At 45.6% G+C, this 19,483-nt stretch overlaps 2 protein-coding genes across 3 annotated transcripts in view; both read left to right on the top strand.

Moving 5' to 3' along the window:
* Positions 1–19,483, top strand: part of LOC123752831 (uncharacterized) — a 192,864-nt gene that overhangs the window by 150,940 nt on the left and 22,441 nt on the right. The window lies entirely within an intron of this gene.
* LOC123753418 (uncharacterized) overlaps positions 1–19,483 on the top strand; it is a 45,022-nt gene that overhangs the window by 3,098 nt on the left and 22,441 nt on the right. For both annotated transcript variants that reach the window (XM_069301651.1, XM_069301652.1), the window contains exons 2-3: positions 6,059–9,123; positions 13,180–13,671. In XM_069301651.1, coding sequence (XP_069157752.1) covers positions 6,552–9,123; positions 13,180–13,671 — 3,064 coding nt within the window. In that variant the 5' untranslated portion in view covers positions 6,059–6,551. The remainder of the gene's footprint in view (positions 1–6,058; positions 9,124–13,179; positions 13,672–19,483) is intronic.

The raw sequence follows: 19,483 nt of genomic DNA on the forward strand, positions 1-19,483 counted from the left end.
TCCTGTGATCAGTCCGTAATAACTGCTTTCAAATTGTTGTTTACCAAGTATTTGTCCGGAGGCCGGAACCCTAATGTTGTGGGGCTGACTGTGTGACTGTGGCGGGCTGTTCTCTCCTGAACTGTGTTGTTGGTTCACAAGGAACACTGTTGCTGGTTCACAAGGAACACTGTTGCTGGTTCACAAGGAACACTGTTGCTGGTTCACAAGGAACACTGTTGCTGGTTCACAAGGAACACTGTTGCTGGTTCACAAGGAACACTGTTGCTGGTTCACAAGGAACACTGTTGCTGATTCACAAAGAACACTGTTGATGGTTCACCAGGAACACTGTTGCTGGTTCACAAGGAACACTGTTGCTGGTTCACAAGGAACACTGTTGTTGGTTCACAAGGAACACTGTTGTTGGTTCACAAGGAACACTGTTGCTGGTTCACAAGGAACACTGTTGTTGGTTCACAAGAAACATTGTTGCTAGTTCAGAAGGAAGACTGTTGCTAGTTCAGAAGGAAGACTGTTGCTAGTTCAGAAGGAAGCCTGTTGCTAGTTCAGAAGGAAGACTGTTGCTAGTTCAGAAGGAAGACTGTTGCTAGTTCAGAAGGAAGACTGTTGCTAGTTCAGAAGGAAGACTGTTGCTAGTTCAGACGGAAGACTGTTGCTAGTTCAGAAGGAAGACTGTTGCTAGTTCAGAAGGAAGACTGGTGCTAGTTCAGAAGGAAGACTGTTGCTAGTTCAGAAGGAAGACTGGTGCTAGTTCAGAAGGAAGACTGTTGCTAGTTCAGAAGGAACACTGGTGCTAGTTCAGAAGGAAGACTGGTGCTAGTTCAGAAGGAAGACTGTTGCTAGTTCAGAAGGAAGACTGGTGCTAGTTCAGAAGGAAGACTGTTGCTAGTTCAGAAGGAAGACTGGTGCTAGTTCAGAAGGAAGACTGTTGCTAGTTCAGAAGGAAGACTGGTGCTAGTTCAGAAGGAAGACTGTTGCTAGTTCAGAAGGAAGACTGTTGCTAGTTCAGGAGGAAGACTGTTGCTAGTTCAGAAGGAAGACAGGTTATTCAAGTTACTTGAAAGACTGGAAGTTTCAGTTTAGTACATAAATATATTGAATAAAGGTAAGAGTATTCTGGGATATATTTCTAGATGTTGTAGCACCAATATATCTAATAGAATTGTTCACCTTGCTCCTGCCCTTGTTGAGCCCCAGTTAGATTATACTGTTCATTGTTGGTCTCTGTATTACAGAATGAACATAAGTTCACTTGGTCTTGTTCAGAGAATAATAACAATCAATAACAGGAATTAGAAACCTCCTTTATGAAGAGAGATTAAGAAAAATTAAATTCACATTCTCTATAAAGTCGACGAATAAGGGGCGAGATTATTGAAATATATAAATAGATAGATGGGATATAAATAAGGTTTTAAATACAAAAAATTAAGGTAACACTGGATATAAATTGGACAAGTTTATATTCATGAAAGACGTGTGTCAATGTTCGTATGGAAACGGTTGTTGATTTATGTACAAATTATCAGGTAAGACAATAGGTGTGGGATCGGCGGATTGTTTCAAGCGTAGGTTAGACACACGTGAATGAGTTTGGGAGAATATAAATGGGAGCGGTGTGGTAAGGAAGAATGGGTGCTATGCAGTTCATGTTATTCTTATGTTGTTATATAGTACTATGTGAGATACCCCAGATCAGTATCTGTGTCTGTCTCTCTGCGTGTTTACTTATGTGTCTTCCTCTTTCTCTGTATTGACCTAGTTGTGCTTGTGGGGGTTGAGCTCTGCTCTTTCCGCCCGCCTCTCAACTGTCAATCACTCAACTGTTACTACCTAACTAACTCCCCCCCCCCCCCCACACACACCCAGGCAGCAGCCAGCAACAGTCGTCTAACTCACTAGTACCTATTTACTGCTAGGTAGCTCCCATATACGCCTCTAGGCGGCCCTTTATGTGCCTCTAGGCGGCGCCTTTATGTACCTCTAGGCAGACCCTTTATGTACCTCTAGGCGAATCTTTTATGTACCTCTAGGCGGCACCTTTATGTACCTCTAGGTGGCACCTTTATGTACCTCTAGGTGGCCCCTTTATATGCCTCTAGGCGGCCCCTTTATGTACCTCTAGGCGGCCCCTTTATGTACCTCTAGGCGGCCCCTTTATGTACCTCTAGGCGGCCCCTTTATGTACCTCGAGGCGGCTCTTTATGAACTTCTAGGCGGCTCTTTATGTACCTCTAGGCGCCTCTTTATGTACCTCTAGGCGGCCCCTTTATGTGCCTCTAGGCGGCCCCTTTATGTACCTCTAGGCGGCCCCTTTATGTACCTCTGGGCGGCCGCTTTATATGCCTCTAGGCGGCTCTTTATGTACCTCTAGGCGGTCCTTTATGTACCTCCAGGCGGGCTCTTTATGTACCTCTAGGCGGCCCCTTTATGTGCCTCTAGGCGGCTCCTTTATGTGCCTCTAGGCGGCTCCTTTATGTGCCTCTAGGCGGCTCCTTTATGTGCCTCTAGGCGGCTCCTTTATGTGCCTCTAGGCGGCTCCTTTATGTACCTCTAGGCGACCCTTTATGTGCCTCTAGGCGGCTCCTTTATGTGCCTCTAGGCGGCCCTTTATGTGCATCTAGGCGGCTCCTTTGTGCGCCTCTAGGCGGCTCCTTTATGTGCCTCTAGGCGGCTCCTTTATGTGCCTCTAGGCGGCCCTTTATGTGCCTCTAAGCGGCCCTTTATGTGCCTCTAAGCGGCCCTTTATGTGCCTCTAGGCGGCCCTTTATGTGCATCTAGGCGGCTCCTTTGTGCGCCTCTAGGCGGCTCCTTTATGTGCCTCTAGGCGGCTCCTTTATGTTCCTCTAGGCGGCCCTTAATGTGCCTCTAGGCGGCCCTTTATGTGCCTCTAGGCAGCCCTTTATGTTCCTCTAGGCGGCCCTTTATGTGCCTCTAGGTGGCCTTTTATGTGCCTCTAGGCGGCCCTTTATGTGCCTCTAGACAGCCCTTTTGTACCTCTAGGCGGCCCTTTATGTGCCTCTAGGTGGCCTTTTATGTGCCTCTAGGCGGCCCTTTATGTGCCTCTAGGCGGCTCCTTTATGTGCCTCTAGGTGGCCTTTTATGTGCCTCTAGGCTGCCCTTTATGTGCCTCTAGGCGGCCCCTTTATGTGCCTCTAGGCGGCCCTTTATGTGCCTCTAGGCGGTCCCTTTATGTGCCTCTAGGCGGCCCTTTATGTTCCTCTAGGCGGCCCTTTATGCGCCTCTAGGCGGCTCCTTTATGTGCCTCTAGGCGGGCCTTTATGTGCCTCTAGGCGGCCCCTTTATGTACCTCTAGGCTGCCCCTTTATGTACCTCTGGGCGGCCCTCTATGTATCTCTAGGCGGCCCTTTATGTGCCTCTAGGCGGCCCCTTTATGTACCTCTAGGCGGGACCTTTATGTGCCTCTAGGCGGCACCTTTATGTACCTCTAGGCGGCTCCTTTATGTACCTCTTGGCGGCTCCTTTATGTGCCTCTAGGTGGCACCTTTATGTACCTCTAGGCGGATCCTTTATGTGCCTCTAGGCGGCTCCTTTATGTACCTCTAGGCGGCTCCATTATGTACCTCTAGGCGGCTCCTTTATGTACCTCTAGGCGGCTCTTTTATGTATCTCTAGGCGGCACCTTTATGTACCTCTAGGCGGCACCTTTATGTACCTCTAGGCGGCACCTTTATGTACCTCTAGGCGGCTCCTTTATGTACCTCTAGGCGGCTCCTTTATGTGCCTCTAGGTGGCTCCTTTATGTGCCTCTAGGCGGCTCCTTTATGTGCCTCTAGGTGGCTCCTTTATGTGCCTCTAGGCGGCTCCTTTATATGCCTCTAGGCGGCTCCTTTATATGCCTCTAGGCGGCTCCTTTATGTGCCTCTAGGCGGCACCTTTATGTGCCTCTAGGCGGCACCTTTATGTACCTCTAGGCGGCTCCTTTATGTGCCTCTGGGCGGCCCCTTTATGTACCTCTAGGCGGCCCCTTTATGTGCCTCTAGGCGTCCCTTTTATGTGCCTTTAAGCGGCCCCTTTATATGCCTCTAGGCGGCCCGTTTATGGGCTTTGAGGGGGCTATTCTAGGAGCCTCTAGGCGGCCATTTTATTTGCGTCTAGGTGGCTGTTTTATGTGCCTCTAGGCGGCCCTTTATGTGCCTCTAGGCGGCCCTTTATGAGCCTCTAGGCAGCCCTTTAATGCGACTCTAGGCGGCTCCTTTATGTGCCTCTAGGCGGCCCTTTATGTGCCTCTAGGCGGCCCTTTATGAGCCTCTAGGCAGCCCTTTATGTACCCCTAGGCGGCCCTTTATGTGCCTCTAGGCGGCCCCTTTATGTGCCTCTAGTCGGCCCTTTATGTGCCTCTAGGCGACCTTTTATGTGCCTCTAGGCGGCCCCTTTATGTGCCTCTAGGCGGCCTTTTATGTGCCTCTAGGCGGCCCCTTTATGTGCCTCTAGGCGGCCGTTTTATTTGCCTCTAGGCGGCCATTTTATTTGCCTCTAGGCGACCTATTATGTTCCTCTAGGCGGCCTTTTGTGTGCCTCTAGGCGGCCCCTTTATGTGCCTCTAGGCGGCCCTTTATGTGCCTCTAGGCGGCCCTTTATGAACCTCTAGGCAGCCCTTTATGCGCCTCTAGGCGGCTCCTTTATGTACCCCTAGGCGGCCCTTTATGTGCCTCTAGGCGGCCCCTTTATGTGCCTCTAGTCGGCCCTTTATGTGCCTCTAGGCGACCTTTTATGTGCCTCTAGGCGGCCCCTTTATGTGCCTCTAGGCGGCCCTTTATGTGCCTCTAGGCGGCCCCTTTATGTGCCTCTAGGCGGCCCTTTATGTGCCTCCTGGCGGCCATTTTATGTGCCTCTAGGCGGCCATTTTATGTGCCTCTAGGCGGCCATTTTATGTGCCTCCAGTCAGCCATTTTATGTGCCTCTAGGCGGCCATTTTATGTGCCTCTAGGCGGCCATTTTATGTCTCTAGGCGGCCATTTTATGTGCCTCTAGGCGGCCATTTTATGTCTCTAGGCGGCCATTTTATGTGCCTCTAGTCAGCCATTTTATGTCCCTCAAGGCGACCATTTTATGTCCCTCTAGGCGGCCATTTTATATGATGAGCCTCTACACGGCCCTCCATCATTGCTCCTATAAGAGACTCTCAGGGGACGGAAGTTTACTTGTAGTAAACTCCATGTAAGTTGTTAACATTATACTGTGAATATTGTCCACAAGAGAGCGGAGGGGGAGAGGGCGATCTACACAGAAGCTCAGATGGGAACCCTTGCAAGAAAATAAATAAATAATTCAAAGTCTAATTAATATGATATAGCAAAGTTCGTGGTACGGGGGTAGCTTTGGTACTCTTTAAAGTTGTACTCCCTACATATATGCCATTCCCTGTTGGGCACATACCCAGCAGGAATTACTGTTAGAAATTAGGTGAGGCTAGCTCCCTGAGTAGGGTCTTCTAGCTCGCATAGACAGAGAAGCAGACATTATTTCTTATTGATACAGATTTATCATTTCTTGTTCTATTTTGTGTTGATGCAGTTAACAACTTATTATTACTACCTTCGATATAACTTTTCATCCTTTTGACAACATCAATAATATCAACTATACTTTCCGAAGAATGTGTAAACATAGCTTCCTTAATCTCTCTTAATAAGGGAGATTTCTAATTCCTGAGATCAACTTTGTCATTCTTCTCTTTATGGGTTCAAGTTACATTATGTCCAGTATATTGTATGTTGACCAAACTGAACTGCATAATCTAAATAGGTCCTTACAAGAGCAAGATAAAGGCAGAGAATAACATTACTAAATGCTACACCGTATATTTCTGTGTGAGAAAATGAGCACCATTACTCTACCTAAACCAGAAGCCAACACCACAATGATCACAGGAGTTATGTCAAAATATTGACAAGTTTTAAGTTATAAAATATAACAAAATGCAGGAGGCAGACTTTGGAATTTTATTTGTTTTAGTGATCTCAAAAATGTATTTCTGGCCCAATGTTTAACACTAACATCTTGTTTTAATAACGTTAAATTGTTCTTCCAGATGACAGAAATCTGAAGAGTATAAAGACAGAAGAAATTAACTAGTTAAAGAACAAATTGATAATAACAAATAAAGCTGGAACCGAATATTGCATTAACATGTGAACACATTTTGTAAAATTTGGTTTATTTAGAAATCACTTATATTTTTGGTCAATTAAGTGACTGTATTGTGGTTAATGCAGTCGGATCTTCACCGATTAGATCCGAGTTTGATTCCCTGGCAGTGTGAGATGCTCAGCCTCCTGATACCTCTGTGCACCTAGCAGTAAACATTAACCAGGAAATTAGTCAACTGTTGAGGGATGCATCCTGAGGAAGGTCTGTCGTTGGCTTAGGATGGCCTACACAAGCCTAACAAGCTGCCCGTCTCCGACAGTGAGAAACAATGTTATGTTTTTAAACATAATATAATAACAAAACCAGCGTGGGACATTTACTGCTTGTGTGAAACTTGACAACAGTTGTGTGAGGTGAGAATCATACGGCCCAATATGGCGGCCTCGAGTCCTGTTATCCAACCGGAAGATGTGAACAGACTGCGGTATGGACTGGCTGTGACTAAGGCAGGACGAGACGCGCTAGCAAGTGTGTTTATGTGGTCGTACCGGGGCACCTTCCCAGTAGTGACTTACCTCACTCAGGACTTGGGGTACACCAATACTCAGTACAGGCGTGTCTTCGATGCTCACCAGAGGGATAAACTCGGAGCTTCCTCTGACGCGGCAACTTTTGACATCACCCTGTTGTATAAACTCCTGCAACGTGTGTGTGGTCTGGTTCAGATGAATGACCCCACGTGGACCACTCCAGGGCCTCAGGGACCATCACTTGAACACCTCATTTACAGCCTGAAGCAACACCGAAACACGTTGGCCCATGATAATGTGGGAATGTCAGAGCAAGATCTTACGTCAACACTGACGGAGCTCAGTGACTTATTGGCTGAGATGCTGGCTGAAGCCGGCGTCCGGTGTGGGACAAACAGCCAGGATGTGGACCACGTGACCAGAGATGTCACCAAGTATATATTTGATCTGCTAGCAAAGGTCACAGATATCAGAGAAGAAGTTAAGCAGATGAGCAAGCAGGAGCTAACTGACGGGTATAAACTGCTGTACCAGATTGTTCCCGCACCCTGGCTCCTCCTCAACATTAACTACAACCCAAGTCTTGCTTTTACACGACTGCGACTCCTTGAAGATCCCGTCATAGGGGCAAGACCCTCCCACGCTGCCAAGGGTCAGGATATAAACTATGAAGACATCTTGAGTATGAGACGAGAGGACGGAAGAGTCCCTCAGTGTGTCCTCCTGACGGGGGAAGGTGGTATGGGCAAGACAACTTTACTCAAGCTCATCCTCGAGAAGTGGGTAGAGGACCCTGATGCCATACGTCACCTGGGCACTGTGGACCTCGTTTTCTATGTACAGTGCAGGGACTCACATCTTAATACCTTCGATGATCTCCTCCGCCAGTTGCTGCCTCTAGCACTTAGTGATTCTGGTGTAGACTTGCAGCTGTTTAAGGAGATAATCTTGAACTTAAATATATTAGTCCTGATTGACGGCTACGACGAGGTCAACGACCATTCAGGAAGGCTGGTGAAGGAGCTGTTGCACCTGCCTGGCAAGGATGTGAGGTTGGTGATAACCACACGGCCGGGGTGGGACCAACAACTGTCACAGCTCGTCCCACACACCAGACCTCGCTGCAACATCCTCGTCTTGGGCATCACTCCAGAACGTCGCGTGGAGTTCGCCGAGAGAACCATCAAGGTGCTGGTGGAGGAAGAGAGCCAACGGAGTGTCATCACAGGGAGGTTTACCCAGCGGCTGGAGCAGATGAGTCAGTTCCTGGGTGAGTACCTCAACACTCCACTCACCTTGACCTTGTTGGCGCTGCTGTGTGTCGAGGCTCCAGAAGAATTTAACAACCTCACCACAAACACTCAAGTCTACGAGAAGATTCATGACTTCATAACCAGTAAACTGGTGTCCAGACTCACAGACAAACATGTGGTGGACCCCAAAGGAAAATGTGACCAGTTTCTGTTGTTCTTTGAAGAGATTAGTTTAAGAGGGATCCAGAGGCAGGAGTACGACCTTCGGCCGGAGACGGAAGCGGAGATTAGGGAGAAGTGTAAAACTCTGGGACTGCCGCAGGAGGAGGTCTTGTCCAACTATTTCACAAGAACCAGCTACCGTCGGGGCCTCAATGTGGTGTGGGTGTTTGGCTATTTTCACGCCAGGTACCAGGAGTATTGTGCCAGCAGGGGGCTGGTCGATCTCTTGTTGAAGGCTGAGCAAGACCGAGGTGATCCAGCATCACACCGTGTGTCAGAGGAAAGGTCTTTAGTCATTGACCTCTTGGTGGATGTTGTACGTAAGGAAAAACGCTCCTTGGGAGATCACCTGAGAGGATCAAAGTTTGATATTAGCGCCGTGCAACAGGAGTTTAGGGAGCGCCCCAGATGGAAGAACATTTTAGTCAGCACTACCGGGGTGCTGTGTGCCCGGGGAGTAGAGCACAGGTTCATTACTCACATAATTGACCTGTGCGAGATGGTTACACCTGCGACTGACGAGCTGTTGAAGCATGTAGCAGAGTCCCGCGGGAGTGAGCACGTCATCCTAGCCGTGTGTGAGAAGCTGCGTACAGAACACAGGTGGAGAATATGGAGTGTTGACTCGTGTGTTGTCCTCCCGCTTGTTCTTAAGAAGGTGACACCTGAGAACATTTACCTAAGCATAAAGGATACACCCCAACTAATGCAGTGTCTGTCTACACTGTCTGTGCTGGCAAAAATGAAGGTAACCATATCCTTAGTTCTTCACTATAGTTTATACAGCAAAGACGGAAATATTGATAAATCAAAACAATGTTTGGAGAGGCTGACAGCCCCCGACAGTAAGTGTAAATTAGAGAAGTTTCGTGGTGTCTTGTCTGAGGCAGCCATACCCCTCCTGCCTCACACCCTCGAGAGCCTCACCCTGCGCTTCACACTACAGCAACTGCCCGTCCTCATCCGTCACCTGCCTCACCTTCCTCACCTGCAGACTCTTGGTAAATATTCATATTTTCCACCATAATTTTTAGGGTTATTTATTAATACCAAAATTACGCAAAGGGCTTCATTCGTCATGTTTAATATAGTAATTCAGATTTACATTGTTTACATATATGTTTACAACCTTATGGACGAAAGATTCCTTATATTGTTTACAAACATAATCACCTTAAGGGAGACAAACACCTGATATTGTTTACAAATATAGTTACCTTAAGGGTGACAAACACCTTATATTGTTTACAAATATAGTCACCTTAAGGGTGACAAACACCTTATATTGTTTACAAATATAGTCACCTTAAGGGTGACAAACACCTTATATTGTTTACAAATATAGTCACCTTAAGGGTGACAAACACCTTATATTGTTTACAAATATAGTCACCTTAAGGGTGACAAACCTTCTACTTTGATTACAAATATAGACTTATTAAGGGCGACTACTCCATGAATAATAAATTTTCGAAACATTCCGCTGCTGTATATATTCTTGTGCATAAATAATTTCATGAAGTATTTAGCGACGCCAAACTTTTGGTTCAGATGACTTACCACTTTGACTTTGACTCGTGGTACAGATCTCCTTTCACTGTGACCTAATTCCTGTTTAAGATGACCTTTTACTGTGACCTAATTCCTGTTCAAGATGACCTTTCACACAGACCTAATTCCTGTTCAAGATGACCTTTTACTGTGACCTAATTCCTGTTCAAGATGACCTTTCACACAGACCTAATTCCTGTTCAAGATGACCTTTCTCTGTGACCTAATTCCTGTTCAAGATGACCTTTCACTGTGACCTAATTCCTGTTCAGGATGACCTTTTACTGTGACCTAATTCTTGTTCAGGATGACCTTTCACTGAGACCTAATTCCTGTTCAGGATGACCTTTCACTGTGACCTAATTCCTGTTCAGGATGACCTTTCACTGTGACCTAATTCCTGTTCAAGATGACCTTTCACTGTGACCTAATTCCTGTTCAGGATGACCTTTCACTGTGACCTAATTCCTGTTCAAGATGACCTTTCACTGTGACCTAATTCCTGTTCAGGATGACCTTTCACTGTGACCTAATTCCTGTTCAGGATGACCTTTCACTGTGACCTAATTCCTGTTCAAGATGACCTTTCACTGTGACCTAATTCCTGTTCAGGATGACCTTTCACTGTGACCTAATTCCTGTTCAAGATGACCTTTCACTGTGACCTAATTCCTGTTTAAGATGACCTTTTACTGTGACCTAATTCCTGCTCAAGATGACCTTTCACACTCACCTAATTCCTGTTCAAGATGAATTTTCTCTTTGTGACCTAATTCCTGCTCAAGATGACCTTTCACTGTGACCTAATTCCTGTCCAAGATGACCTTTTACTGTGACCTAATTCCTGTTTATGATGACCTTTTACTGTGACCTAATTCCTGTTCAGGATGACCTTTCACTGTGACCTAATTCCTGTTCAAGATAACTTTTTACTGTGACCTAATTCCTGTTCAAGATGACCTTTCACTGTGACCTAATTTCTGTTCAAGATAACCTTTTACTGTGACCTAATTCCTGTTCAAGATGACCTTTCACTGTGACCTAATTCCTGTTCAAGATGACCTTTCACTGTGACCTAATTCCTGTTCAGGATGACCTTTCACTGTGACCTAATTCCTGTTCAGAATGACCTTTCTCTGTGACCTAATTCCTGTTCAAGGTGACCTTTCACTGTGACCTAATTCCTGTTCAGGATGACCTTTCACTGTGACCTAATTCCTGTTCAAGATGACCTTTTACTGTGACCTAATTCCTGTTCAAGATGACCTTTCACTGTGACCTAATTCCTGTTCAAGATGACCTTTTACTGTGACCTAATTCCTTTTCAGGATGACCTTTCACTGTGACCTAATTCCTGTTCAGGATGACCTTTCACTGTGACCTAATTCCTGTTTAAGATGACCTTTTACTGTGACCTAATTCCTGTCCAAGATGACCTTTCACACTCACCTAAATCCTGTTCAAGATGAATTTTCTCTGTGACCTAATTCCTGCTCAAGATGACCTTTCACTGTGACCTAATTCCTGTCCAAGATGATCTTTTACTGTGACCTAATTCCTGTTTAAGATGACCTTTTACTGTGACCTAATTCCTGTTCAGGATGACCTTTCACTGTGACCTAATTCCTGTTCAAGATAACCTTTTACTGTGACCTAATTCCTGTTCAAGATGACCTTTCACTGTGACCTAATTTCTGTTCAAGATGACCTTTTACTGTGACCTAATTCCTGTTCAAGATGACCTTTCAGTGTGACCTAATTCGTGTTCAAGATGACCTTTCACTGTGACCTAATTCCTGTTCAGGATGACCTTTCACTGTGACCTAATTCCTGTTCAAGATGACCTTTTACTGTGACCTAATTCCTGTTCAAGATGACCTATCACTGTGACCTAATTCCTGTTCAAGATGACCTTTCACTGTGACCTAATTCCTGTTCAGGATGACCTTTCACTGTGACCTAATTCCTGTTCTGAATGACCTTTCTCTGTGACCTAATTCCTGTTCAAGATGACCTTTCACTGTGACCTAATTCCTGTTCAAGATGACCTTTCACTGTGACCTAATTCCTGTTTAAGATGACCTTTTACTGTGACCTAATTTCTGTTTAAGATGATCTTTTACTGTGACCTAATTCCTGTTCAGGATGACCTTTCACTGTGACCTAATTCCTGTTTAAGATGACCTTTTACTGTGACCTAATTCCTGTTCAGGATGACCTTTCACTGTGACCTAATTCTTGTTCAAGATGACCTTTTACTGTGACCTAATTCCTGTTCAAGATGACCTTTCACTGTGACCTAATTCCTGTTTAAGATGACCTTTTACTGTGACCTAATTCCTGTTCAAGATGACCTTTCACTGTGACCTAATTCCTGTTCAGGATGACCTTTCACTGTGACCTAATTCCTGTTCAAGATGACCTTTCACACTGACCTATTCCTGTTCAAGACGACCTTTCACACTGACCTAATTCCTGTTTAAGATGACGTTTCAGTGTGACCTAATTCCTGTCCAAAGTGACCTTTCACTGTGACCTTGATCCCTTGGTTAATTAGACCTTCCGTAACTTTGATCCTTAATTCAGGTGACCCATCTATCCCTGTGACCTTGATACTTGGTCCAGATGACCTTTCACTGTGACCTTGACTTAGTTTATATGACCTTCTAATGCGACCTTGACCATTGATTAAGATGACTATGACTGTGACCTTGACCATGATACATATGACCTTGACCATTGATACAGATGACCTTGACCATTAACACAGATGACCTTGACAATTGATACAGATGACCTTGACTGTGACCTTGACCATTGACACAGATGACCTTGACCATTGACACAGATGACCTTGACCATTGACACAGATGACCTTGACCATTGACACAGATGACCTTGACCATTGATACAGATGACCTTGACCATTGATACAGATGACCTTGACCATTCATACAGATAAACTTGACAGTTGATACAGGTAACCTTGACTGTGACCTTGACAATTGATACAGATAACCTTGACTGTGACCTTGACCATTGATACAGATGACCTTGACCATTGCCACATATGACCTTGACCATTGATACAGATGACCTTCACCATTGATACAGATAACCTTGACAATTGATACAGATGACCTTGACTGTCACCTTAACCATTGCTACAGATGACCTTGACAGTGACCTTGACCATTGATACAGATGACCTTGACAGTGACCTTGACCATTGATACAGATAACCTTGACAATTGATACAGATGACCTTGACAGTGACCTTGACCATTGATACAGATGACCTTGACCATTGATACAGATGACTTTGACCGTGGCTTTTAAAAGCTATTAATACATAGTTTAGATGCTATTAATACTGTCCAAAATACGGACTTGTCATCAGGTAATAAACCCAGCAGTAAGGTGAGTGGATGGCTCAGTATGTCTTCTTGTTATATCTTAGAACATACCAGTAACGACCGTGACTGTATCTCAGTGCATGTCTTCAGACATTGACCTGGACGCCAAGAGCTACGTGGACCCGGACACCCTGGACGCCACGGGCTACGTGGACCCGGACACCCTGGACGCCACGGGCTACGTGGACCCGGACACCCTGGACGCCACGGGCTACGTGGACCCGGACACCCTGGACGCCACGGGCTACGTGGACCCGGACACCCTGGACGCCACGGGTTACGTGGACCCGGACACCCTGAACGCCACGGGCTACGTGGACCCGGACACCCTGGACGCCACGGGCTACGTGGACCCGGACACCCTGGACGCCACGGGCTACGTGGACCCGGACACCCTGGACGCCACGGGCTACGTGGACCCGGACACCCTGGACCAGGGAAGGACGCTCTGCCTGACCATCAGGCGGGACCTCACAGATGACGACCGCGCCATAGACTGGTGCTGCCACCTGGCGGCTCAGCTGTGTCCTCCCTCAAGAGGAGGGTATAGTTACCTGGACTTCTTTAACACGCGTCTCACCAGTACGTATTGACTACATCTTAACACGTGAATATCTGTAACTCAGTTGTTTAATTCACAGTGCTTCCGGTGGTTTAAAAAATATTTTTACATTAAAAGTCATGAATTAGAGAACTTATAAGGCTTCTTGAGTAACTTTGAGCACCGTTCAGCGACCAAGAATATTCATTAAGCAAGCTTCACTGCTTATAAGATAACACTGATCAATATTTAGCCCAACATTGCCTTGCTTAATACAAGCTAGATTTACATGATATAAGTTTTCTTTGGCATGAGTGTGTGACATAGACAGGTGTGGGTGGGGAGAGTAGCCAGGTGTGGGCTTTAGTGTTCCCTCTCATGTGCAGGTGTGGGTCAGGAGAGTAGCCAGGTGTGGGCTTTAGTGTTCCCTCTCATGTGCAGGTGTGGGGAGGGAGAGTAGCCAGGTGTGGGCTTCCATGTTTCCTCTCATCTACAGGTGTAGGTCGGGAGAGTAGCCAGGTGTGGGTTTCCGTGTTCCTTCCCATCTGCAGGTGTTGGGAGGGAGAGTAGCAGGTGTAGGCATCAGTGTCCCCTCTCATGTGCAAGTGTGGGGTGGAGAGTTACCAGGTGTATGCTCCAGTTTTCCCTCTCATCTGCAGGTGTGATTGGGGAAAGTAGTCAGGTGTGAAGGAGACAGGTGTTGGTTTACTGTTCCGTCTCATCTGCAAGTGGGGGCTGGCAGTGGTCCCAGCTGTAGAATTCAGTATTTACTCTGAGATGCAGGTTTGGATGAGGAGAATATGCTGGTGTGGCCCTTCTTCTGCAGGTGTGGGTGGGGAGAGTAGCCAGGTGTGACAACGTTTGTTTTCATGTATTAGCTACGTTATTGTGTGGTTGTGAATAAGTTGCCACAACTTACTGCACAACTTTGGCTAAACAATTTTGAGACCGTGTCGCAACCTTAAATGTTGCATAAAAATCGTTTTTCTGATTGATGGAATATATATAAAAAATTTAGAAATATATTAAAAATATATTTCTACATATACTAGAAATAAAACTGAAGCATAATAAAAGGCAGGTTAAAAATATTTTATTCATTACTTTCACTTAATGGAGAATCCATGGTAGTGGTGGTGGAATTGTTGCTGGGTTGTGGTTGGTGGCTGCGGTGGGTGGTTGTGGTTGGTGGCAGTGGTGGGTGATGTTTATTGTTGGTGGTAGTGGTTGGTTCTAGTGGTGGTTAATAGTTGTGGTTGGTTTTGATGGTTGCGGTGGTTGATGGTAGTGTTTGTTGATGGTTGTGGTGGTTAATTGTTGTGGTGGTTGATGGTTGTGGTGGTTGATTGTTGTGATGGATGATGGTTTTGGTGGTTGATTATTGTGGTGGTTGATTGTTGTGGTGGGTGATGGTTGTGGTGGTTGATGGTTGTGGTGGTTGATTGTTGTGGTGGTTAACCACTGCACTGCGCAAAGCGCCTTTAGGCGCTCAGAGAGTTGTGCTTTTTGTTTTTTAATTTGGCTATATTTTAATGTTTTTTAATGTTTTCATTACTATTTGTGTTTTGAAATGGAAATAGTTGACTTTGGAAACATTTTGACATTAAATTTACCTGAACATTTGTAAAAATAACAAAAATATGTCCTTGACAATTGCACCAAGACGTTTTTGCCAAAAATAGGTGAGCAGTGCAAGGGTTAATGGTTGTGGTGGTTGATTGTTGTGGTGGTTAATTATTGTGGTGGTTGATGGTTGTGGTGGTTAATGGTTGTGGGGGTTAATTATTGTGGTGGTTGATGGTTGTGGTGGTTGATTGTTGTGGTGGTTAATGGTTGTGGTGGTTGATTGTTGTGGTGGTTAATGGTTGTGGTGGTTGATTGTTGTGGTGGTTAATGGTTGTGGTGGTTGATTGTTGTGGTGGTTAATTATTGTGGGGGCTGATTGTTGTTGTGGTTAATGGTTGTGGGGGTTAATTATTGTGGTGGTTGATGGTTGTGGTGGTTGATTGTTGTGGTGGTTAATGGTTGTGGTGGTTGATTGTTGTGGTGGTTAATGGTTGTGGGGGTTGATTGTTGTGGTGGTTGATAGTTGTGGTGGTTAATTATTGTGGTGGTTGATGGTTGTGGTGGTTGATTGTTGTGGTGGTTGATTGTTGTGGTGGTTGATGGGTGTGGTTGGGGGGTTAATTGCAGTGGTGGTTGTTGTGGTTCGTGATGGTAGTGGTTGATTGTTGTACTTTATGTAGTGGCGATTGTTGGTTATAGTTCGCGTGGGTGGTGGTTTATTGTGTTGTTTGGTGGTAGTGGTGGTTGATTGTTGGTGGTAGTGGTGGTTGATTGTTGAGGTTGTTGGTGGTGGTTTATGGTTGTTGGTGGTTGATAGTTGTGGTTAATGGTAGTGGTTGTTGATAGTAGTGATTGAGGGCAGTGGTAGATGGTGGTTGTGGTCGTTTGTGGTTGACTGTACTGGTAGTTGTTGAGGTTCGTGATATTGGTGGTTGATTGTTGTATTTTGTGGTAGTGGTGGTTGATTATATTTGGCAGTAGTGGTGGTTGATTGTTGTTGGTGGTAGGGGTGGTTGATTGTTGTGGTTGGTGTTGGTTTATGGTTGTTGTTGATAGTAGTGGTGATTGATTGTTGTGATTGTTGATGATTGAGGTGGTTGATGATTGTTTAGGTTGATGGTTATTGATGGTTATGGTTATTGATAGTAGTTGAAATTGAAATTGAAATAAGTTTATTGAGGTAAAATACTCACAAAGGAATGAGGTAACTCAAGCTATTCTCACCCCGTTCAGTACAGTAGTGAAATATACGACTAGAACCGCGCGCACCAGCTGCCCCAGGTGGCACTCTTGAGTGCCAGCCGACAGGTGCCGCGCGTGTGTCTAGTCGCACAGGTTTTGGGGGAATTTTCCCGGAAGTTTTGGCGTGTTTCGGACGCGTGTGAGCGTCCGATGTTTGGGTATGTGGTCATGAAAGAGGGGAGGTCATGTTGATGAGTGCCAGGTGGTGCGCGCGGTTCTAGTCGCACAGGTTTTGGGGGAATTTCCCGGAAGTTTGACGCGTGTCGGTCTTGAGTGGCGGGCGAGCAGGTGCGGTCCCCCACCCCGCGCGCGCGGGTCTAGTCCTCGGGGGTTAAGGTAAGTGGTCAGGAAAGATTGGAGATCTTGTTGTGTGAGAGTAAGTGGTGGAGTAAGAGGAAGGAGTGAAATGAATATGTGTGTTTAGCAAGTGATAGAGTAAGAAAATAGAAGGAAGATGTAGGAAGGAGTAAAAGAGTTGATCGTGAGTTAGTGTGTAGATGAGAGGAGAAGGCAGCACGACCTGTTATGTTGTTTTGGGATGGGAGCTGGATGGAGTTTCCCCTTCGTCTGGAGAGAGTGCTCTGGGCCATTATGTGGTTAGACAAACCCATTGACTCCCCTACAGGAAGGTCTTAAGTGATGTTTGTAAGAAATGTATGGAAAAGACACGGGACTGCACCTGGCTTTTTCTGTGTTCGGGTCAAGAAAGAGAGAAGTCACTCTCGTTGTGAGACTGCAGCGGGCCATTATGTGGTTAGACAAACCATTAACGTCCCCTACAGGAAGAGCTAAGTGTGTGTGTGTGAGGATGAGGGCAAAGTCTCCTACAGGAGGGGAGTGTACCATTACCTAAAGCGTTTTTCAATGTCGCGACGGGGTAAGCGTACTGGTCGCAGGTTGGAGCCTGACTGGTCATCTTTCCAACTTGTCTGGGTATTTCTCCTACGTCACCGGAAGTGGTGGGACACCCATTACCATTGCGTTTCGCCAGGGTCTGCGACTCTCTCTCTATCTGTCTCTGTCTCCCTGTCTCTCTCTCTCTCTCTCTCTATCTGTCTCAGTCTCTCTGTCCCCATGTCTCTCTCTCTCTCTCTCTATCACTCGCTCTGTCTCTGTCTCTGTCTCTGTCTCTCTCTCTCTCTCTCTCTCTCTCTCTCTCTCTCTCTCTCTCTCTCTCTCTCTCTCTCTCTCTCTCTCTCTCTCTCTCTCTCTCTTCAGATCATTTAATAGTTGGGGAAAGTAACATCATTTTCCTTTCTCCTGCTGCCGCTGTTCACATATCTTTCTCCATTTCACTTAGACTGACAACGCATCAGAGGATGATCACCATGTCAATTTTCAAGCCCGCCTTCACTCTCACCCTTACATCCTTGTAAGGTAACACGACCAATATGCTAACTTCGTTCTTTACCCAATATCATTAATGTAACGTGGAGAATATACCAACTTCGTTCGTTCTTTGCCCAAATTTCATTTTAAGAGTAACGATCTGTCTCTCTGTCTGTCTCTGTCTCTGTCTCGGTCTCTGTCTCTCTCTCTCTCTCTCTCTCTCTCTGTCTCTGTGCCTCTCTCTCGGTCTCTGTCTCTCTCTCTCTCTCTCTCTCTCTCTGTCTCTCTCTCTCTCTCTCTGTCTCTCACTCTGTCTCTGTCTCTGCCTCTGTCTCTCTCCCTCTCTAAAGTCCACCACACGACACTTCACTTAGTAAACTCAGTCAAAGTCAGTAGGTTAGCATTTACTAAAAGAGAGAAACATTTCACATCGTCACGGAGATGCGATCTCTACCTACAAATTGTTCTTGTTAACTGTGATCACAACATCTGCAGGCCAAATAAATATCATTGAAATGTATGCATGTTTACTCAATCTCCTTCACCTCTCCGTCCTACATCCATAGCAAGACTCCTGAATGAATGAACCGGCAGCCCCTCTCGCTGCAGTCTCACCTTCGTGATGGTTTGAGGTGTATTGAGATGGAGGATGTAATGGCTCGACCTTACCCTCTCCCGTCCACCCCCACTTACCCTTACCCCTACCACTCCCTCCATGGCCGAACCATCACTGCCCCCTTCCCAGACCGGATGTTCAACTAAGCTTTAGTATCACCATTCTTTGCTGAAATAGCATTTTTTTAAGAATATCCAGTCATAAGCAGGTCTTCAATCTTATTATTATAACAAATCATAATTTGCTGTTCTCTCTCTCTGTCTCTCTGTCTCTCAGTCTCTCTCTCTCTCTCTCTCTCTCTCTCTCTCTCTCTCTCTCTCTCTCTCTCTCTCTCTCTCTCTCTCTCTCTCTCTCTCTCTCTCTCTCTCTCTCTCTCTCTCTCTCTCTCTCTCTCTCTCTCTCTCTCTCTCTGTCTCTCTATCTCTCTGTCTCTCTGTCGCTCTGTCTCTCTGTCTCTCTGTCTCTCAATCTCTCAGTCTCTGTCTCTCAGTCTCTCAGTCTCTCTCTCTCTCCAGATCATTTAGTAGTTGGGGAAAGTAACATCAGTTCCTTTCTCCTGCTGCCGCTGTTCACGTATCTTTCTCCATCAAGGCTGTCTCTCTTAAGACCTACATCATCCAATGTAAAACACCAATCGACGAGAATAAGACCGGTGAGTCGATAGTGAAATAGCTCTGGGTTAAGTCTGTTTTTCAGTTCTTGTAACACAGTCAATGTAGCGTAATGGGAAACCAGTCTTTCTACTGCCTACATAAATAGCGTTTGAAAATGTATGCAAGTCTAGACAAACTCTTATAGCCCTTACATTCTAACACAAATAAAATATTAGCACATGATTGCATCGCATTATATCATCATTAAGTAACGTGGAGATCAACTTTCTGGCTGTTGTCCGAATATCATTATTGAAATGTGAACTCCATTTAGCCAAACACTATATCTCCATTACATCTCATAGCATATGAATATTACGGTATACCAGTTTTAACCCTCTATAACACAATGTAACATAACTTTCTACAGACCAAATATCGTTTTTAAATGAAAGTATGACTTAGTCCTTATTCATTACATCTCTCACCATATAAAATATTGGCGTC

This window comes from Procambarus clarkii, chromosome 46 (genome assembly GCF_040958095.1).
Source record: "Procambarus clarkii isolate CNS0578487 chromosome 46, FALCON_Pclarkii_2.0, whole genome shotgun sequence".
Lineage (NCBI taxonomy): Eukaryota > Metazoa > Arthropoda > Malacostraca > Decapoda > Cambaridae > Procambarus > Procambarus clarkii.